The sequence below is a fragment of the Crocuta crocuta genome, unplaced genomic scaffold, assembly GCF_008692635.1.
Source record: "Crocuta crocuta isolate KB4526 unplaced genomic scaffold, BGI_CrCroc_1.0 scaffold209, whole genome shotgun sequence".
Taxonomy (NCBI): Eukaryota; Metazoa; Chordata; class Mammalia; order Carnivora; family Hyaenidae; genus Crocuta; species Crocuta crocuta.
The window spans coordinates 2,587,626-2,611,015 of NW_027551566.1; the positions used below are offsets into that span (position 1 = coordinate 2,587,626).

Here is a 23,390-nt window from a genome sequence, read left to right on the forward strand (position 1 = left end):
GGAGGGGCCAGCGAAGTTATTTTGATCAGTAGCCAACTCTTCCAGGGACACCTAGTCAGCGGCAAGCCTCCCAGACCCCTCCACCCTGCTTTAATCTAGAAACCCCAGGGCTGTTTATATTTCACACACCAAGCAGGCACTTGAACTCCTGAGAGGAAAAGAGGCCTTACCTGCTGATGCAGTAGAAAGCAATGAGCCGGAATAAGTCTGCAAAACTGATTCCTGAGCCTTCCAAGGAAAAGGCTGGAAAAGAGAGTTTGGAAATGAGCTGAGTGTCCCGGAGCACTATTCTGACACAGGAAAGGCCCTCTGGTGTTGTCTGCTGCGTGCACAGGACCATCTCTGAGCTTTCAGACCAACTACTGTGTGGCTTATCAGATCCAGCTGCAAGGGGGATGTGTGTCAGCCAGAAACAGGCCAGTAGAGAGTCTTCGGCCTAGAAGCTCAGCCCCTGACTCATTGGGAGCACGTGCTCCAGTGCTCAGTAAACAGACCAGCACAGGCTCAAACTGTACAACTGTCTTTTTTCTTTTTGAAATTCAAACACAAAGCTGGTCAGGGGGCAAGGGACCAGTGAGGCTGGAGGGAGAGGCCATCAGCACACAACAAGGCTTGGGAAACACCCAAGTCCCCACCCCCCTTGACCTTCCTAGGCTGGTCTTCCTGGGTCACACCCCTCTTTGCCAAAACAAGCCACCTACGGTTAAGACAGAAGGCAGCTTAGAGGAAAACAGAAGGTTCCAGTAAATTAGCTTTTAAATGCAGTGTGAAAGGTTCAAAAACTCACTTACTTAAAATGCCCCCACCCACCACCACCGTCACCACCAAGAACACAAGCCTCCCAGCGAAGGTGTTCTGGCAAGATGGTGTGCCATTCTGCATATCTTCCAAATGGCAGGACAGTGAGTGGATAACTTTAAATACTTGAGTATTCGCAAACCACTCCTCATGCCAGGCTGACTGAAATGCCATTCAGGCAGTCCTTTAAAAACATTCCAAGCATCCTCAGCCTTGTGAAGTTTTCATTTCCTCAATCAGATGAGTTTTTCTCCCAATTGTCACACTTCATGTCTTCATTTATGTTGCTTGCTATTTCCTTATGCTGTGTTATTTTGATTATTTAGTATTTCAATAGCACCTCCAAAACGAACCTATGCCTCTGTACGCATAACCATGACAGACAGAAACAGAAACATACACATGTGCATACCACTATTTAGCGAGTTAAATAGGAAGAAACCAATTTGGGGTAGGTTAACTTCTCTGAGCCTTGGTTTTCTCATCTGTACCATGGACAATAATAATACTTTCCCTTTCTTCCAGAAGGGTAGGAGTGGAAAGGGAAATGAAAAAAGAAAATGGAGTAATTCAGGTGAAAGCAGTCAATACAAATATGAGCTGGTATTTATTATTAAACCATACTGTCCAGACGTTATGACAAAATATCTATGTTTTCAGAGCAAGTCCTTCCTTTCTCAATCTACCTCTGTTCGTAGAGGAGCAAAGCCCAGGCCAGGGAAGGGGCCATGATGGTGAGACGAAGACCTGTGGTAACTAGTTATAGCCAGGTTAATGCTTTGCTCAGACCAGCTCTTTCAACCATTTTAAGTCCTCCAGGTAGGAATAGGGAATTGATCCCAAATCTTGATACAATAGGGAAAAAAAATCTTCAGCCAGGAGGAATCTAAGATGAATACCCAGAAACATGGAAAGTACAAATATTAACTATACTTACTGTAGGGGGGTCGAAGAAGGGACTTCCAGACTAACTTATCATGCTTAACTTTGGATATTTAGAAGAGATTTAAAAACCAGTTAGGGTTAGGGTTGGGGGGAGGAGGGGGGAGATGTGCATGGAGGAGGGCACTTGTTGGGATGAGCACTGGGTGTTATATGGAAACCAAGTTGACAATAAACTATTTGTAAAAAATAAATAAATAAAATAAAATAAACTTTATCTCTGTATACATAAAAAAATAAAATCTACTATTACAAAAAATAAATAAATAAAAACCAGTTAGATCTGGGGCGCCTGAGTGGCTCAGTTGGTTAAGAGTTTGCCTCTTGGTTTCAGCTCAGGTTATGATCTCACAGTTCATGTGTTTGAGCCCTGTATTGGGATCTGCACTGACAGTGTGGAGCCTGCTTGGGATTCTCTCTCTTTCCCTCTCTCTTCCCATATCTTGCTCTCTCTCTCTCTCTCTCTCTCCTTTCTCTTGCTCTCTAAAAAGAAATAAACTTAAAAAAAATAAAGGGGCACCTGGGTGGGCTTAGTTAAGTGTCTGACTTTGGCTCAGGTCATGATCTCATGATTCATGGGTTCAAGCCCCAAGTCAGTCTCTGCGCTGACAGCTCAGAGCCTGGAGCCTGCTTCAGATTCTGTGTCTCCCTCTCTCTGCTCCTCCCCCAGTCACACTCTGTCTCTATCTCAAAAAAATAAAATAAAATAAAATAAAATAAAATAAATAAACTAACATTTTTTAAAACTTAAAAAAAACCAGATCTATCACTTCTTGGCAAGCTGACTTTTAGATGCCACCTCAGCATGCCCTTTCTTCACTTAATATTTAATCCATCGTCTTTAAAATGGAGGGTTTGAAATCTATCTTGTGATTACCTCCTAATGCAAATATACTGGTATGAACTGTGCACCAGGGTCACTGACTGCTCCTGGAAGTCTTCCATGGCCTCAGTGACCTTGGGAAGCCTGGAGGAAAGACACCACCAGGCCCAGGTTTACAGCTGACCTGAGGCAGACCACAGAGAGGCTGGCAGGTTTCACTTCTGCTGGAAATTGTCCTCTAGACTTCACATTTGGCTCAGTGAGACTATGAACTCCAGGTTGAGTATCATCCCTTATTTGCCCTTAAAATGACCTCAGTACCTTCGGTTTTTCAAATCATAGATTGAGGCTTGCTTAGGTGGAAATCAAGAAGTAAGCAAAAATCCTAGCCTCAGTCTTACTACTGAGAGAGTCGACAGGCTTCTGAACTTATTTCTCCTGGCCATCACTCATTGGTTTGCTAACCTGTGATTTCAATGAAGACTTCCCCTTTGGGATGTAGATTCACTATGGATCCTTCCTTGGAACTGGCAGTACATCAGCACTGTGTGTTCCTTTTTATATTTAAAACACGTCCAGGGGTGCCTGGGTGGCTCCGTCAGTTAAGTGTCTGACTTCAGCTCAGGTCATGATCTTGCGGTTCATGAGTTCGAGTCCTGCACCAGGCTCTGTGCTGACAGTATGGGGCCTGCTTGGGACTCTCTCTCTCTCTCCCTCTATCTCTCTGCCAACAACCCCCACCCCCTGACTTGTGCTTTCTCTCTCTCTCTCTCACTCAATATAAATAAATAAATAAATAAATAAATAAATAAATAAAACACGTCCTTCTAAGACTTCACATTTTCAATGATTGCAGAATATCAGAAACAAAACCAATTCTATTGAACTCCATTCTCCCTTCAAAACTTCTGCCAGTTGATTTTTTTCAGAGGGCTGGATTCTGCCTCTGATTAGTTGCATTTAAGAAATGACTGAACAGTGATCGTATGGAGGGAACATGTCCATTCAAGGATTATTCACAAAGATGTGCAGACACATCCTGTAGCATGAGATCCCATAAAAAGGCCCAATCGCTGTAGCTTATCCTACAGGTTAATCATCAGCAAACTTAGGAATCAAATCCATGCTCTACTTAACTGGGAAGGGGGTAAAAAAAGCCAACCTGCCATGTGCCAAGCAGTAGGCTGCATATTTTGTACATAGGTTGTTTAATTAAACTGTTAATAGCTCTCTGATGTTATGATCACCCCATTATACTGATAAGAAAACCAAGGCTCTTAAGGTAGCCTACCTGCCCAGTCACTGAGTGAACAAATAAAAGCGCCAGAATGCAGACTCACGTCTGTCTGTCTCAAAAGGTAATCTCCTTCCACTTTCACTTGTTCAGGAGACCCAAGGTACCTCCCATAAACCAGGACTTAGCCATGTGGTGACCACTCACTGTATGTGCTTTCCTTTATGGCAAATTCCTTGAGTGGGGCTCCAAATTCACAGGGGAGGCGAAGTGAGAGGACTTTCTTCTGCATTTTGGTAGATTTGCGAACCAGGAAGATCTAACAGAGGGAAAAGAAATTTAAGCTTAGGAAATATCTAGAAGGTTAGAACCTGGATATATGATTTCCTGCACACCTAATGTCCATGACTAGAATGCCCTTCATAACTAACATGTCCTGCCCGATTCGACCAAGGACGCTCTACTGCCAACAAAAGGGACTGTCAAAGAGCATGCTCCAGATGCCTTCCTTTGACAAGTGGCTTCAAAAGAATCCTACTTTCCCTTTGACAGAAACTTCTCCATAAGGCTAGTAGCTCCCTTGGTCTACAGATGCATATTCAGTTTGGTGAGTGTTTCATGGCACAAATTATATGTTCTCTAGCTTGTGCCGTATATGGGCATCATAGTTGATGACACCCAGATTCTAAACACAGGTAACATGACTAAACCACAGGTGATGAACTGGGAGTTCACTGACTAATTTGGTTCATGGGTGTATTTGTGACAGAAAATTAAATTTGTTTCTCAGAGTGAAAAAGCAGGTTTTGTTGTTTTTCACATTAAAATCAGAATTTCTAGCTTCTCTTAGAAAAATAGGACGATATGGCAAGGCCAAATGGTGACAATTGCTGGAGCTGAAAATCGCCGCCCCATTAGGGAGGCGGGAAGGTGTCCTCGAGCATCACCACAGCCAGCACTGGAGCTGCAGGTCCATTTATTCCTGACTCGCCCCACTTTGTGACGGTCTCCCTCCAGGTTCTAATACTGGCTTCAGATGCGTGCTTTATTTTTTAATATAATTTATTGGCAAATTGGCTAACATACAGTGTGTACAATGTGCTCTTGGGTTTGGGGGTAGGTTCCTGTGGTTCATCACTTGCATACAGTACCCAGTGCTCATCGCAACAAGTGCTCTCTTCAATGCCCATCACCCATTTTCCCTTCTCTCCCACGCCATCTCTCCCACTCCACCCATCCACCCTCAGTTTGTTCTCCGTATTTAAGCGTCTCTTATGGTTTGCCTCCCTCCCTCTCTGTTTATAACTATTTTTTCCCTTCCCTTCCCCCATGGTCTTCTGTTAAGTTTCTCAAATTCCACATATGAGTGAAAACACGTGATATCTGTCTTTCTCTGCCTGACTTATTTCACTTAGCATAATACTCTCCAGTTCCATGCACGTTGCTGCAAATGGCAGGATTTCATTCTTTCTCATTGCCAAGTAGCATTCCATTGTATATGTAAACCACTCTTTCTTTATCCATTCATAAGTGGATGGACATTTGGGCTATTTCCATAATTTGTCTATTGTTGAAAGCCTGCTATAAGCAGTGGGGTGCATGTGCCCCTATGCATCAGCACTCCTGTATCCTAGTAAATTCCTAGTAGTGCTATTGCTGGGTTGCAGGGTAGTTCTATTTTTAATTTTCTGAGGAGCCTCCACACTGTTTTCCAGAGCAGCTGTATCAGTTTGCATTCCCACCAATAGTTTCAGATGTGTGCTTTAAACCAGCCCAAGCCCTAGTGCTGACCTTGGGCCACCATCCTGGTTTCCAACACTGCAGAGGCAAGTATGCCATGTACTACTATACACTGCACAACTCTAGGGGGCACCAATTACATGGGCTACAAGTCAAATGGTGCTCCCTGGAGCACGCAGTGGGACAGCCTGGCTGAGTTCTGATTCCCTTCTGTAGTACATGGTCCTTCTCCAAGGATCCTATTCTGTCTTGTTTCTTTAACCACTTCTTCCTCTGCATTTGGACACCATGCTCTCTGCTCCCTGATCCTTATTATTATTATTATTTATTATTATTATTATTATTATTATACGCGNTGTATATCCAGTCAACAGCTCCTAAGAAACTATATCTGGGTTGGGGGTAGGAGGGTGGCTATGGAGATTAGGTGTCTGGTAAGAAGGGAATTGGGAAGATCTTTGAATTCTCTCTTTTCTCCCAGCATCCATGGGGTGGCAGCCATAGAATAGAATATATGTAATAGCCACTTCTGGGAGTCAATGTTTCTGGGACACCCTAAACTGAAACAGATATTTCCTTAGCACTATGATGGGTTAAAAAAAAAAAAAAAAAAAAGCCCAAAGCATGGCTGGGAGGCAGCTGATCCTTGGTAGAACTAAAGTATTATTCCCTTGTGCACGTGGGAATCTCCTTGAGTCTTGGGGTTCAGGGAGAGTACAATCTTATTTCCTGAATGTCTGAAGCTTTATAGCAGGGGTTGGTAAAGCTGTAGACCCAATCTATCCTGCCACCTGTTTTTGTAAATAAAGTTTTATTGAAACGAAGCTGCGTTCATTCATTTACATGTTGTCTATGGTTGTGTCTGCACTTCAAGGCAGAGCTGAGAGGTTGTGTCAGACAGTATGGCCCACAAAGCCAAAAATACTTATACTCTAGCCCTTTACAGAAAGTTTGCTGATTCCCATCATAGAATGTAGATGCATTAAGGCTGGTGGCACCAGCCACCATGGCCAGACTTTCAAATGCCCTTTCCCCTCACAACTGCTTTCCCTTCTCTTCAGAATTCTTGCTTCTGGCCTCTCCTGATGGGTGTTTTTCCTGTCCTCAGCCTGCCCTTAGCCTGCCCCTTCTCGTCAGGCAGGCCCTGCCTAGGGATCAAGTAGGTGGACAGATAGAACATCCTGCCTGACTTGTTCCCCACAAGATCTCAGCAGGAATGGACGTGCCCCACACTGGGAGTGAAGTATGGCAGGGAAATATGGCTAGGCAGGTTGCCTAGCAACAGAGCCACTTCTCTCTCCAAAATTTTTGTGAAGAAATGCAGGAGCAGACAACTCAACCTCCAAAATGAGGGTTTTTGGATGTGGGTCTGATCATACAGACCCAGACTAGAGGCAACAACCTGGTGTGCCGGTCAAGGAATTTTCCACAAAGATGATCAAATATTGTGCCTAGTTACCCTGAGCATGTTCCAACAGAGGTCTCAGTCCTGTCTGTTTCTGTCAGAGGAGAAACAAAGACTCACTTAGAGGTCAAAAAATAGTAACAGACAGGCTCTGGCTGATAGGAAACTCAAAAGTTTGTTTTTTTGTGCTCAATTCCTACAATATTCTCAACCAGCTACCATGGATTTTATTTTCCTTGCTTCTCCATATATTTCTTAGTTTCTGTCTCTTGTCATGAGTTGGTCCAAGTCTTATTTTATCTGTGATTTACTGTATTTATCCTTTTTTGGGAAGTAGACATTGTACACAAGCTCCCTCCAACACAAGCTTCTGTGATGATGGAAACATCCTATATTCTACACCATCCTATATGGTAGCCTCCAGCCATCTGTGGCTAGTGAGCACTTAAAATGTGGCTAGTGCACCTGAGGAACTGAGTTTTTAATTTAATTTAACTTTATTAATGTAAAGTTAAATAGCCACACAGGGCAAGTGGCTACCACATTGAACAGCACCAGATACACCAATCACTGAGTGACATTTTGGGGGGAACCACTATAGAGTCATGGCATGGTCTTGATTAAGAGACTAGTATTGGCTAGGGAGTAATTGAAGAAACATAATTGGACTGTGAGCCCCATGAGAAGCCATGAGGAAGCCCAAGAGAAACAGGATTACACATCTGCAGCAAGAGCAGGCAAGTCTATGGACACAGAACTTTTGAAGTTTGGGTCCCAAGTTGGATGGCTAGACCCTGGCAGGGTTCCCAGGCTCAGAATGAAAACAGCAGGGGCAGCTGAAGAGCCCACAACCAGGCTCGTCTTCAGTGCTGAGGTCCAGGAAGTCAGCCCAGGTGCCCTGGTATCCTGCTGAGTCCTGGATGTTCCTGGGTAACTGAGCCAATGAAGACAGAAAGACAAACCATGAAGGGGCTCTTTTCTTTGGCGCTGCCTTCATATTTTCCACAATCTTCTTGCATTGCAACCCAGGTACGCACCAGACACCATGCTTCCTACAGCCAGGGAAGAACTTTCTGGAATTCCAAGTCTTTCTCTTTAAGGAAGCAACAGCCCTGCCTGTCTCAACCTGTTTCCTTGAGAGTCTGCGTCTTACCCCTGGAGGCTGGGACTGGAGGACTTTGGCTGCCCCCTCCTCACTCAGACTCAGTTGCAGCCATATTGGGTGGGTGTGGAGAAGCCGGTCCAAAATGCTGAGCCTGTTGGAGAGGCTGTCATAGCCAGAGTCCCGGGGACAGGTCTTCACATCCGTTTCTTCGGAATAGCCATCGTCCTTGTGTCTTACCATGCTAGGAGAAAGAGAATTGGCAGGTATCAAAAGGCTGCTGCCTGCTTCTCTGACAAGGAGACCATCCTGCAGTCTCTAGGCTACACAGGCCCTAGCACATACCCCATCTTTTCATCTCCATCTCACTTGTCTTCCCTCCAGCCTGAAAGCTTTCTGAAGGCAGATGCCATACTAGCTCTCACTCCATATCTACAGTATTAAACAGAATATTCAACAGATCCAACACACCTTCTATTTCTAACCCAGTTTTCAAAAGCTTCTAAACATCCTGAATGCTGTTGAGTCTGTCATCTGGCATAAACCATTTCACAATTTGAGCACAAAACCCTAAATGCCAAATTCTATATGGCAGCACAAGGTCCTAAAGCCCAAAAACATATGTCATAAGCACAAGCATGGCATGCTGTAAAAGCAAAGACAAAAATGGGGCTCTGGGCGGCTCAGTCGGTTAAGCATCCAACGACTTTGGCTCAGGTCATGATCTCACAGTTTGTGAGTTCTAGCCCCACATTGGGCTCTGTGTTGACACCTCAGAGCCTGGAGCCTGCTTCAGATTCTGTGTCTCCATCTCTCTCTGCCCCTTTACCATTCATGCTCTCTCTCTCTCTCAAAAATAAACATTAAAAAATTTTAAAGCAAAGACAAAATACTCACTCATGCACACTCATTTTGCACCCAAATGAATTAGATTTCATTTGTTTTCATACATCTAGGCATTTTTATTACTAATATTATTTGTAACAAAACTTCACAGTTGAGGAATGCTGTGATATTCATAAAATCATTCATACTAACATTATTCATAATTGCCATAAAATGGAAACAGACCAAATTTCCATCAACTAATGAATGGAGAAATAAAATGTGATATATCCATACAATGGAATTTTATTCAGCCATAATATTCATTCCTTTTTATGAATAAAGTACTGATCCATGCTCCAAAATGGAATGAACTGTGAAGACTTCATGCTAAGTGAAACAAGCTAGACACAAATACGGTATGATTCCCTTTATACAAAATATCTAGACTAGACAAAAATAGAGAAACAGAAAGATTAGTGGTTGCCTGAGATTTGGGGCAGGGATGGAATGGGTAGTGATTGCTAATAGGTGTCGAGTTTCTTTTTGAGGTAGAGAAAATGCTCTGGACCAAGATGTACTGATGGCTGTACAATTTTGTGAATATGCTGAAAACCACTGAATTATATATACTTTAAAGTATGATATGTGAATTAAATCTCAATAAAAATATCATACTGATTTCCATAGTTGCCTTTGGCTCCAACACTAATTCTGTGACTGATTAATCCACATTTTATGAATGAGAAAACTGAGGCCAACTCAAGAAGGTATTGGGCTATCCAGACTTATAAAAAGCCAAGAAATGGCAGAGCCATAAGGTCAAGAGGCTTGGTGTTCCTCCAACTTATCAGGTAACAATTAAGATCATGAACACAGGAAAGTCTGTATCTATGTGGTATCTACTGTCTGCCAGCCCTTCACAAACATTCTCTCGTTTCCTGTAAAACAGCCCCAAAAGGCAGGTACTAGGAATCCAGTGTTTTTAAATAAAGGGGACAGGGAAGCCCAGACAGCTTGAGCAACCTGTACAAGGCAAGGATATGCTTCTGAGAGTGAGAAGGTAGAAATTCCAATCCAAGGGTGCTTGGTTCTGGGTTCTTCTTCCCTCTACCATGCCCTGGCTTTCAGTGAGCTGGTCATCAACACCAGTCCTGGAGTGGCCGATGGAAAATATTAGAGCTGATCACTCACACTTGAAGGGCCAAGTTCAGGCTGGGGTTCAAACACCTAAACCCAAAGAAACCCAAATGTGTAGCCTGAAGGAAGGCTTCAACATTGCTAATGATGACAATAAAGCCAAATCGTAGGCAAGAGTGAAAAAATGTTTGAAAAAAAAAGTGTGCTTTTTTGGACATGCCACTCCTAAAAGGTGGGATTGAATACAGAAGAAGCCAAACTAAGGTGATCATTTTGGGGTGAGTGGGCTCAGTAACAATATCCACAAGGGCAGCATGTGGGCTGGCCAGAGACCCCCGTCCTAACATCTTCTCCACACATTCTTGACTTTCTATAGATCTAAAGAATCTACTGCCTGCATTCAAGATTTACATTTTTTTCCCTGAATGTTTTCCTTTACCTTTGCTACAACTTTCCAGATGGAAGAGTCTTGGCCAAAAAAGAGCAGTTTCTCATTCTGTAAATGCCATTCCAGGGCCTCCAGGTATTTTGAAGTAAATCTTTGCAGCTATAAGAACAATCTCTTCAAAATGAAGCTGGTGTTTAAATTCCTTTCACATGAGATAAACAAGGCAACTTTAGAGCAGTATTCTCAACGCTGGCTGAGTATTAAAATTGCCTAGGAAGCTTAAACATGTTTTGGTGGCTAGACTGCACCCCAGATCAAATAAATCAGACATTTTGGCGTGGGACACAGGCATCACAATTTTAAAAATTTCCCCAGGCAATCCCAGCTTGCAGCCAAGTTTACAACCACTGCATTGGATTGGCACTTGAGCCCAAGAGAGAAATCTCCTAGGGTTTGTAAAGCTACAGATTCCTGGTTCTGGCCCCAGAGGGTCTGATTCTGCAGCTCACGGGTGGGGCTCTGTATTTCTAACAAGTTCCAGGAAATGTGGATGCTCCAGTCTGAGGAGCACTTGCTTGAGATCTAAGAGCAAAACATGCACTTGAACCCAGGTCCAATTAGGTGGGATGGGTTTTTTTTGGGAGGGGAGGATGGAGTTTGGAGGAGGGTGGTAATAGCCACTGAAAGAATTCTCCAAACCCAAATAAACCCTTCATCCCTGCCATCTCAGGTTGGTAATATTTTACCAAGAGCAAATTTCTAGTCTCTAACATGGCAATCCTAATACTCACATATGCTGTGAGTAAATATGTTAACGCTCTGCCTTCCTTAGAAGGGCACATCCTGTGATGCCTCAGTTGTTCAAGAAGCTAAAGAGCCTTTGTTTGGACAACGAACTTCAGCCTAAAAACCCATGGCCCAGCCAGGAAGACAGTGAATAAGATTCATGGGGCTTCATAAAGGAACATCCATAAATTAGATCTTGTCTTTGCCTATGACTAAGTTAACTCCTTTCTTTAACAGCCTTTTGAGATTTATAGTATATTATTATAAGACAGATTGAAAGAGGGGTGCCTGGGTGGCTCAGCTGGTTAAACGTCCAACTCTTGATTTCATCCTACAATTCGTGGGTTCAAGCCCCACATCGGGCTCTGGGTTGACAGCACAGAGCCTGCTTGGAATTCCCTCTCTGCCCCTCTCCTGCTCTCCTTCTCTCTCAAAATAAACTTTTTTTAAACTTTTTTTTTTTAAAGACAGATTAAAAGAAGGAAAGAAAAAAAGACATTAGCTTTTATCAGAGACAACTGATAAACTAATGTGGGATAGAACTAATGTGGGAAATGTTGAATCTGCACTGCACTTTGTTGGTGCCTTGCCCAGTCCCCCTTTACCAGACTGGGCACCCATGCCCCTGCTGCCATGAGTGCTGAGACGCTCACAGCTTTCCCCTTCTCCTGGGCATACCTAGAAAGTCATGTCCTCCCCCAGGAGCAACACTCTGCTAGCGACATGCAGATGCAGGGCATAGAGGAATGGCCTTCTTGCCTAAATGCGGGATAGCTCTGGAGTGCTATTCATGTTGCAGAGCTCCCCATGGGATCAGGCTGTGGCTAGACTCCAGCTGCCCCCATATCTTTGCCTGGTTTCCTGCTAGTCCTGGACTGAACCCCTCAGTCCTTCACAGGCTGCTCCTGAGACCCTATCTCAATAAATCACAACACAAGAATCTGCATCTCAGGCTCTGCTTTTAGGGAATTCAATCGGAAACAGAAACTGAAAAAATGAATAGAAACTACTGATTCTTAAAATAGATATCTGCCTGCATATATCCGGGGTGGGAGTGGGGGTGGGGATTGGGTAAGGAGGTGGCAAAGAATAGGTGGTTTATAAAAGATAAACCAGTGTGATATCATCCAATAGCTTCTCATATGACATGGTCACGGTGGGATGGCCGTGACCAGCACACGAAACCTACCTCCCCTTTTGAGCTTCGTCTTTCTAATCTGAAAGTGGTAAATAACCTCTCCACCACCGTATAGGTATAAAACTGATGCAAGCAAGAATCCTGAATGGATGCTAACATCAGTAGGTGAAAGATTGTTAGGGGACAGAACATTCACAGTCTTAAAATATCACCCCACAGATTACTTATTCATGAAGAGGAAAGGTACTCTGACAATAGAGAAATCTAGGAGACACCATATTAAAAATTTTTTTTAAACATTTATTTATTTTTTGAGATAGTGAGAGACAGAGTGTGAGCTGGGGAGGGGGAGAGAGAGGGAGTCACAGAATCCGAACCAGTTTCCAGGCTCTGAGCTGTCAGCACAGATTCGACATGGGGCTCAAACTCATGAACCACGAGATCGTGACCTGGAGCCAAACTGAGCCACCCACGCACCCCCAGGAGGCACCATCTTAATCAAGTAATCAGCATTAACACCTCCAACAATGTCAGACACCTGACATCATGTGCCTCAGAAATTGATGCTCTGAGAAGGTTACAATACCACCTGGGTCATTTTCCTGCTCCCACATGTGTTTAGAATCTACACAAAAGAAAACTATCAGACAAATTCGAAGTCACAGACTTTCTGCAAAACCACTGGCCTGAACTCTTCAAAATATCAACGTCACAAAAAAAACTTTTTAAAGGCTGTGAGATTATTATAAATAAAAGGAGAATAAAGGAGAATAAAGAGACATGAGAACTATATTGAGTACACAGAATTGATCACATATGGCGTAAAAAACATAGCTATAAAGAACAATCGGAGATATTTGAATAAGGATGTTTAACAGATAATATTGTATTAATGTCTACTTTCCTGACTGTGGTAATTTTATTTATGTAGGAAAATGTTCTCGTTCTTAAGAGATACAAACTGCAGAATTTAGGGTCAAGGCATGAAAATGTTGGAAACTAAGTGTCAAATGATCAGCACCCTATCCTCCTCCAAAAAAAGTGGGGGCAAGGGAATATAGAAATGAAGAAAATGTGGCAGAATTTAAACAATTGGTGAATTTAGGTGAATGGTACTATTCTTAAATTGCCTGTAATGTTTGAAATTTCTCAAAATAGTAGGTTGGAAAAATATCTACCATCTCCATGGGATATTGAGTATAAAATTCATGTACCTATTCAACTATTACTACTATATCCAAGCATACAGGCTTGCTTTCATGGGGAGAGAAAGCTCAGGTATGGATTTAGTGAGACCCAGAGCCACATGTGAAAATACTGGGCAAACCCCAGAATGCCTCACAAATGTAAGGTACCTCTAGGGACAGAGAACAAACTCTGGGAAACTCATCTACTGTATCTGCCCTCAATCCAACTGACTGGGACCTCATGGCTCTGAAGCAGCCCAGTTGGTATTACACCCACTCAGGGGATAGAGCTCTCCAGTACCAGTTACACTGTGGTCACACCCAATTTAAGGCCCTTTTGAGTGTGGAATGAGAGTGCCTTTCCACTTGGCTGTATTCCCTTCATTTGTAGGGCCAAGCGTTAGTAACCTAGACAGGACTAAGAAGAAGTGACTCCAGAAAGCATGCTCTAATGTAGGACAGGCAGAAAGACACTAGGTCTAGTTTTACTAAATTGTGCAGACTCAGATTCGTCTCAGAGAAACCAATAATTTTCAGCAGAGTTTCCAAATGATGCCCTTTCTTGTCCCAATCCAGAATTCCAGGGGATTGCATAACCTATCAATTCAGCTTCTAGTGACCAGGCTTCCAAACACCACATAGATGTCGGTTTACTTTGACTTTACAGTAGTCTCTTTTCAAACAAATGACATAGAGAACTCAGCAATATATAAAGTACATAAGACTTTGAAGTAGGTTGTCTCTGTAGAAAAAAATACTGGTCCAGTAAATACAGTCAACAACCTTCTATACATTAGAACCTTAATTCAGCTGTTGGATAGCAAAAATGAAGCTTAAAGGGTCTAGATCCGAGGCATAATGCCAAGTTATTATTATCAACAAGGTGGTACATTCCATTTGACTAAAGGGTCTCAGCACAGGTGCAGTGTTCTTGATGGCTCTGTCCTCAGGACATGGGGACAAACCAAGTATACACAAAAAACAAAAAGCCAACCCCCCCCCGTCTGCATTAAAAACACACCTTCATTAAGCTGAATAACTATATTTTTGAAATGGACAATTTTCATCAACATCTGTCATAAGCTATCCTTGATTATTTTTTAAAGACAAAAGCTGTTTCAATTAAATACTTTAAAATGTGCTATGAATTTTTCTTTCTAAAGCAGACTGGTAGATCATAATTCAGCTAAAAAAAGGATGGCTTTAATGAATCAACAACTTCTAACGATGTCTCATAGACTCACGGCAAGTTCTCTGGAATTAAATAAAGCAAGTGGTGACTCTAATCGGGTAAGGTTCTCCTACACCACTTGGTTCTCCAGCTCCCTTCTGCATTTTTGCATGTGTGAGAATGTATGCCTCTTCACAATCATGATCCTCTCTGTCGTGGAATTCGGTACAGGTGCGATCTACCTTCATGGAAAAGCCACTCTTATATTTTGTCTAGGTACTGTATTTTGCTTCCATTAATTACAGAATTAATGGGCCCTGTAAACTGGGACATCTGGAGACATTCAGATGAACCAGTCAGCAGGAGAGGTTGAAGGAAGGACTATCATGACTTTCTAAAATACAGCTTGGCCTTTGACTTTTGCCTTCTTCTTCTCTACTCCCCAATTCCTGGCCCCAGATTCCACGCCTGGTCTCCTATATCAGGCTTTACAAAAGTGTGGAAGGTGATTCTCTCTTGGCAGAAGACTCCCTGCTTGCTTCCAGGCCAATCCTGGTGATGGACTTAGAGCTAGGTAACCCACAAGGGCCACCTCAGGTTTGGATCTGAAGTGGGGAGTGGCAGGCTCCATCCAGGTCTTACCTGGATCTCCAGCAAAGTGCTCCCTGAAAACTCAAACTTTAGGAAGACTCAATGCTCTTCCTTAAGGCTGAGTGCTGATGGACCTTCCCAACTTTTAAGAAGACTAATAGTTTTTCCTTGTTTACATGGTGTCTAATAAACAGTCATAGAATGAATCATGACAAGTTGATGGGGTTAATTATAATAATAGGAGGCTGATTCCATCAATAAAACACAATAAAACAAAAATAAACAACAAAAGTAGAACCTTGGCTTCCAAGGTACTTTTGTCCAGGACATAATTATGGCTTAAGAGTCATCATATTTCCTGTCTCCCTAACAAAGAGCTGTAGTCCTGCTATAAAATAAAGAACTCAAAAACAAAACAAAACCATACTTGGTGGGATAGTGTAGATTAATTTTGATACTTTATAAATTCTTTATGGTTTATTAAAATTGACATTTCTCAAAGAATGTTGGATATACCAAGGCAGTCCAAGGAGGCACAATTTTTAATGCCCAGTACTTATTTTAATAGTACTTATTTTAATGAACTACATTCATTAAGTGTAGTTCCCAATTATGGCAGAGATATTAAATTTACTTTTTTCCCCAATTTTTTTTGTTGTGGTAAAATATACACAGCATAAAATTTACTATCTAAACCATTTTAAAATGTACAGTTCATTGGTGTTATGTAAATCCATATTGTTGTACAAACACTGCCATTCATCTCCATAACTCTTTCCTCTTGCAAAACTGAAATCTATGCCTAGTATTAAGTAACTCTCCCCACTCTGGGAAACCACCATTCTACTTCAGGTCTCTATAATTTTGACTCCTCTAAGTACTTTATATAAGTGGAATCATGTACTATCTGTCTTTTCATGACTGGCTTACTAAATTTACTTTTTAAAATATATGTAAAAGTGAGTAAATTTAAAGAAAAAATGTTAGGTAATCAAGAATAGGCAAGATGGTGCAAGAATAAGAAAAAAAGTGTGGCATTTGGGTTGAGGCAATCGGGATTGAAACATAAGGATATTTCTCCCATATTAATGTTTAAACTTGGCTCTTGGACTCAAGAGAAAAGATGATCCTGACAAAGCATCTATTTTCCATTACTCAGCTCCCTCCTTGCCTGGGATCAAGCTCTTCTGGAGTGCCCATTGGTCACTGGCTCCAACCCTCATGTCAAAAACAAGGTCGGATCCTGTTCCTTCCCCTATGGGCTGCAGCTGCAATCTTTCAACACATTCAATTCCTTCGCCCACTGTGTATGCACCTCTGGGTCGCTTAACCCATTTTACTCTACATTATACTTATTTCTCTTACTAGCCTAACTCCACCACAGACAGGCATTGATCTCATGCCTGCTGTACACATGATGGGGGACTGGGTAGGAGACATCTGCAAACAACATATCTATTCCTTGTGAGTGAAGTAAAGGAGAAGCTCAGTGGGCAACACAAAACATCATGCCCACTGGGTCTCTCAATTAGCTTTTTTCTGTGTCCCCCATGCATAACCTCTGATACAGGCCTTTTCTCAGCCCAGTGATAGAATCTGGCTGCTCAGCTCCAGTCTAGGAGACAAAAGGTTCTTGTGTCTTGTGTTTATCAGAAAATGGGTGGCAAAAATCACCAGCACTACCAAGATCCCCCTGGCCTTTGGCCATATTAAGGCCCAGGGTGAGAAAAGGAAGCAGCCTAAATTCTTCCAGAACAACAAATCCAAAGTGTTAGCAGCTCCTTCATCACTGCTCATGAATTTCCTTCATTGGACGGCCCCTCCAACCTCCCACCAGCTGTCAAGGGGGTGGGCTATGGATATAAAAGCCAATGCTGAGTTTTAGCTGATGCCCACTGATGCAGGGCATTAGTGATACATGCTCCATTCAAGGTTCTCAAATACAGAAAGCCTTATTCCAACACGGGGAATGAGATTTAATTCCAACAAAAGAGGTTGACATGTACTAGCTGGTTGAGCACAGAGAGGACAGGGGTAAACAGTATTGTCAGGTAAGCTTCCTTCAGTTAAGGCAGGTGAACTAAAACCCAGAGTGAGTACTCCATGCACATACCTATGGGGGCTTTAGCATTGAGTTATCAACAAAGTTCTCATTTACCTGGAATCAGAATGCAACGACATGCAAATTTCCTGCATATGTGAATCAACATCAAGGTGCTAAGTTTTGTAAGGCATTCATGGTTTAATGTGGCCAACCCCCAATTCTAGCCCGTCCTTAGCCTCATCATCACCAGTGGTTTAGTAGAAAGAGCACTTGCAGTCAAGTGGAATCAAAGCCTCAGTTGACTCTTCATAACTGTGAGGCCTTGGCCTGTTCCTCCAGGTCACTCAGACTCAGTTTCCTTGTCTCTAAAGATGGAGTATGATGGGAAGAAGGAATATGTTACTAAAACAAAACCTGAAAAGAACAGACTCTATGAGTCTGGAACATCCTGAGAACTAGGAGTAAAGATTCTGTTCAGAAGAGAATCCAGGGTCCCCTAATTTCCAGAAATACAAAAAAACAAAGCAAGTCAATCTATTCTAGGATGCACAAAAAGTATTCTGTAAACACAATTCCAGAGCTTGCTTTGTCAGCATTTAATGCAAGTCTTCTTGAAAATGGCCCCTGGCAGGTCCTCATTGCTGGAATGTTCTCCATCGATCATTGGGGCCTAGTCACCACCTGTATTCTGGTGCTTGCCATCCTCAACTTAAAGACAGGAGAAAAAAGGATGAAAAGCTTCTCTTGACATTTCTGTACTGGCCTCCCTGTGTGTATTGCTGCCTCTCAAGGGCCTCCCTTCCTCATTCTGCCCATGTGAAGCCTTTAGCCTAAGAAAGCCTCTTTACCTGATGTTGCTTCAGTGGGCCTCCATGGGAAACACCATGAAGCCTGAGGCATGGCACTGACCAAAGGCTCAGGCTTCCAGCTCCATGAGGTCAATGCAGGAATCATCTTAAGAAGGAATCAAGGACCATGAAGCACTTGCGTGGCTCAGTCAGTAGAGCTTTTGACTCTTGGTTTTGGCTCATGTGTGTGGAGTCTGCTTGGGATTCTCTCTCTTCTCTCTCTCTGCCCCTCTCCCTGCTTGTGCTCTCTCTGTCTCTCTCTCTCTGTCTCTCTCTCTGTCTCTCTCTCTCTCTCACACACACACACATACACACACACATAAACATTAAAAAAAAAAAAAAAGAGTTAAGGACCAGACAGAGTTCAGAGTCCTCCATCTACCGTGGCCTTTCTTGGAACAGAAGACCCTGTCTATCCATATCAAAATGGAAGCAAATACACCCCCAAGTGCCACACCGTGGCGAACATGCCAAGCTCGGTGGGACATGAATCAAGGGCTTCCTTAATCTTTGGTGAAGAGAACTGAGGAGTCTCTCAACAATGGTTTGTGAAAATATATGAGTAGAAGAGGCCTCTTATGTGGAGAGAGAGAAAAAACCATTGCTCATACTGAAAAGATTCATCTGATAAAACTTGTTGGCAGAGGGACCAATTTCTGTTACACACACACTCACACATATACACACACACATATACACATAAAGCAAATGAAAAATCCCAGAAAAATCTTCTGTCAAAAGTACCTAGTAGCTGGTGTCCAATGATATCTTACTTTTTTAAAAAATAGTTTATTGTCAAGTTGGTTTCCATACAACACCCAGTGCTCATCCCCATAAAAGGGCACTAATGATATCTTACTTTTAATCAAGAAACATTTCTTTAGAGTCTGTGAAGCTGAATTAAACCCCTATTCTGTAATATTTAAATCTGGAGAGAAAGGAGGTTCAAATTCATTCTGGCTCTATGCAGGGCCCTGGCTAATCTCTCAGTTGACAGAAAAATTTCTGCGGAAGCTAAAGAAACTTTCACCCACCACTCAAAATGGGAAGAGTACGGGGGAAGCCTGGGGGAAGGGATATCCCTGTAAGGACCACTGTGTGTTTACCTGAGTCCAAGGGGTATTAGACACTGTCTATCTTAGCTGCCTACTCGAAGTCAAAACGCTAGAAACTGATAGCTCTCTGTATTGTGCCGTCTCCCTACAGCATACAAGTTGATATTTTAATTCCTCAAGGCTTTGTTTTGTCCCCTAAAACTCCAAAAGGAAAAAGGCTAATATATTTTGGGTTCTGGGTTTTATTCCTACAGAATTCCTGCTGCTCTCTGAGGGAGGGTGCCTGAGCTTCCTCAAAAGGATTTCTAAAAGCATATCCACAGAAGAATTTTGTGAAAAACTTGCAGGGCCTTCAGTGATTTTTCAGTTCTATCTACTGAGGACTGGGAGGGGAGAATGAACAAGGCAGAAACAGGAACAAAAACACACATCTGCCTCCAGGGAGGAGGAGGAGGGATTGCCATTTTCATAGAGGAGAAAGATCTGGTGACTTCTGTGGCCTACGAACTTCCTGTCATTGAGTCTCCAGCTAGAGATGAAAAGGGCAGATATGGAACCAATACTGGCACGGGCCTTTATTGGTTCCTGTAAAACTAAGAAACAGAAACAAAGAAACTGTTGTCCTGGCTGCCCTTGGAGTTGAAAACAGAGAAAGAGCCAGGCGGGCTCTAAGTCTTGGCTCGCTCACCCTTGACCCTGAGCAGTGGCACGCACGAGGCTTCACAGAAAGGCAAGCAGTTCATGGATTTGCTGTTCTTAGTGTTTAAGCGCTATTGGTTACACTAGTGTTATTTCACAGACTAAATCACAACTGCATTCTGACAAATCAGATATTTTGTGGCTGAATCAACTACCAATGTAATAGTGAGGCAAGGTTTGTAAAGGGTAAAACGTATCTAACTCTAGAGTATGCCTTTAATAAAATTATGTGTCCAAGGGTACTGTGGATTAGGAAGCCAGCCACTAAATTGGAAGGCATGATCCCTCAACAAAAATGGAATCAATATCTAGGACATACTGTGCATTTTCAGGATGATCAGAAATCCCCTTGTAAGTCTATGAAAATCATGCATGATCTGCCATTTAAATGCACAGAAAGACAGTGCAGGGGTACATAACAAGGGAAATAAATACAATAGCCAACAAACAATCAAACCTGGTTCTGTCTCAAGGAATGGGTTCATGGTAATATTTTTATTTTTTGCATTGTGTTTTTTTCCACAATGTACATCAAAAAAATAACTCTTGGGGTGCCTGGGTGGCTCAGTCTGTTAAGTGTCCGACTTCAGCTCAGGTAATGATCTCGTGGTTTGTGGGTTCGAGCCCCATGTTGGGCTCTGTGCTGATAGCTCAGAGCCTGGAGCCTGCTTCGGATTCTGTGTCTCCCTCTCTCTCTGCCCCTCCCCTGCTCACGCCGTCTCTCTCTGTCTCTCAGAAATAAATAAAAAAATTTTTTAAAAATTAAAAAAAACCTTCTTCAATATAATAGATATCACCAATTGAAACAGACTAAACAGTTGTTTGGGGCATTTTTGATCTGGAGGCTTACCTCATTCTTTAAGGTTAATATGGGAGCTCATTTTTCCTAAAACCATCTCCTACCTTGAGTTATCTGCTTTCTCCTCTGGGTCCCAGGACATCTAGTATACTCCACTATTATCTTCTCATTCCATGAAATTTGTTTATAGTTTATGCTCTCTGCAGCCTCCACTGTCCAGGTATTTCAACAAATAGCACCTACTTAATACATATTTTCTTGAAGTTGGACTTAATTGTTGCTACACTGATAACAGTACAGGCAAAGAGTTGGTCAATCCTCACAGAATTCCTTGAAACCACATTCCAAACATCTGGAAGTAGCTTCAAATCAAGAAACAGTTTAAGGGATTAGCAGAAGAAATGAATCAAGCTATCTTCAATGGGCATGAGAGGAAAATGTCTTACTGCAAAAACTGTTATCACTATGTGATCTCCTCTAATTATGAACAAAACCATGACCCCAAAGCACTCCACATGGCCTGTCTCCACTGAAGGAAAGAGTAGCTGTGTCTATGGTATCACTTGGGAGTTTCAGATGAAAGGATTCTTGACTGTCTTTCAGAATGCAATCTCAACTCAAGTCAAAGAGCTTTTCTTTCCTATCTCCTATCAGATATTCTTAATGTTTATTTATTTTTGAGAGAGAGACAGAGCATGTGGGGGGGAGGGGCAGAAAGAGAGAGAGGAAGACACAGAATCTGAAGTAGGCACCAGGCTCTGAGCTGTCAGCACAAAGCCCAACGTAGGGCTTGAACTCACAAACCATGAGATTATGACATGAGCTGAAGTTAGATGCTCAACCAACTGAGCCACCCAGGCACTCCTCCTATCAGATATTCTTTAAGAATGTGAAAGGTAGGGGCACCTAGGTAGATCAGTCAAGTAAGCGTCTGACTTACGCTTGATTTCTGGTAAGGTCAGTTTGTGAGATGGAGATCCGTGTCAGGCTCCATGCTGACAGCACAGAGCCTGCGTGGGATTCTCTCTCCTTCTCTCTTTGCCTTTCCCTGGCTTGTGCACATGTGCATGTGCATTCTTTCTCCTTCCTCCCTCAAAAAAAAAAAAAAAAAACCATTAAAAAAGAAAAGAATGTGAAAGGTAGGCACTGAAATATCCAAGAGTTAGTGGAAATGTGTATTTACAATCTTTAGAAATAGAGACTGTGTGAGAAGAAACCATAAATTTTTTTAAAATATGTATATATATGTATGTATGTATGTATGTATGTAATCTCTACACCCAACATGGGGCTCAAACTCATGACCTCAAGATTAAGATTCACATGTTCTTCAGACTGAGCCAGCCAGGCACCCCGAAGAATTTGATAACACCAAACACTCTTTTCATGGGACCTAAGATACTGTGAGATACACCCAATATTCTGTAGCCAAAGATTATTGTGAGCTTCCGTGTTCTGCTGAACCAGACAGGAGCTCACAGGAAAGGAGGAAAACCAACTTTGGGACACGTGTGTTCTAGGAGGGTGGCCTATTCTAGATGTTGTGGAACCTAAGGATGAGCCCCTGAACCAATGGCCTGTGGTGCATGAAGCATTCTAGATATGGCAAAAGAGGAAATATTTGTTTTGCTGGCCTAACAGTGCCCACGACACAGACACTGTGCAATAAGACAAAATACAAACTGATATCTGCATCTGATGACTTAACCTTTTTCCTGACAGTCTTCTGAAAACACTCTCCAAAATCTTCAGAAGTGGGCATAAATTAATGAAGAATGATCACTTGGTATCTCTTCAAGTGGAAAAGATGGAAAGGAATAATATGGAGTAACATCAAATTCCATGTCTGAATTCACTGCATTTCAAAGAATTAAAACTCCAAGCATAGTATAGCTGTATTGGATTTATGCACATACATTTCCTAGTTATGATGCAGCTAATAGTCTTGGCCAAAATAATTCATGAGATGCTACATGTAAGTACTGAACAAAGTAAAGCACAAAACAAAAGAATCCAAGACACAAGGGGAAATTCATTGCCAGTTTTTCTCTGCTATGGGTTTACAATCTAAGATTATATGCAGAAATATAAATAATAAAAGGTATGTACATATTTATATTTTTCTCATAATTTTTGGGTTGTCTTTTGTTTTTATCTCTTCCCCCTCCCTCGATAATCCTCTCCATAACTTCAGCTTTCCATAAATATCACCCAATGAACTGGCTGTATGCTCAGAATGCCCCGTGATTTTACCCTGGAACTTAAACCTGTAAGAATTATAAAATGACACTCTGTTATGGGTGCCTGGGTGGCTCAGTTGGTTGGGTGTCCGATTTTGGCTCAGGTCATGATCTTGCTGTTCATGGGTTCAAGCCCCATGTTGGGGCCTGTGCTGACAGCTCAGAGCCTGGAGCCTGCTTTGGATTCTGTGTGTGTGTCTCTCTCTGCCCCTTCACCATTCATTTTCGGTCTTTGTCTTGTCTCTCTCAAAGAACAAACATTAAAAAAATTAAAATAAAATAAAATGATGCTCTGCTAAAACTAAAGATTTCCCATTCCTGACTCCCACAGCACTAACATCACTACTTTAGTCACAGTATACAGGTACTCTTATCGGTCTTCATCCATCATGTTTCCAGAAGCTCTAAATCCACACATCCATCCAAGTGGCTAAA

At 42.3% G+C, this 23,390-nt stretch overlaps 1 protein-coding gene across 4 annotated transcripts in view; it reads right to left on the reverse strand.

The window, feature by feature from the left end:
• RIN2 (Ras and Rab interactor 2) overlaps positions 1-23,390 on the reverse strand; it is a 109,596-nt gene that overhangs the window by 34,972 nt on the left and 51,234 nt on the right. For 3 of the 4 annotated variants that reach the window (XM_077750143.1, XM_077750146.1, XM_077750144.1), the window contains 3 exons: positions 8,096-8,288; positions 4,005-4,116; positions 171-243 (listed from right to left, as the gene is read on the reverse strand). In XM_077750143.1, coding sequence (XP_077606269.1) covers positions 171-243; positions 4,005-4,116; positions 8,096-8,288 — 378 coding nt within the window. Of the gene's footprint in view, positions 1-170; positions 244-4,004; positions 4,117-8,095; positions 8,289-21,655; positions 21,731-23,390 lie in introns of those variants that run through there. The other variant, XM_077750147.1, reaches the window with a different exon arrangement.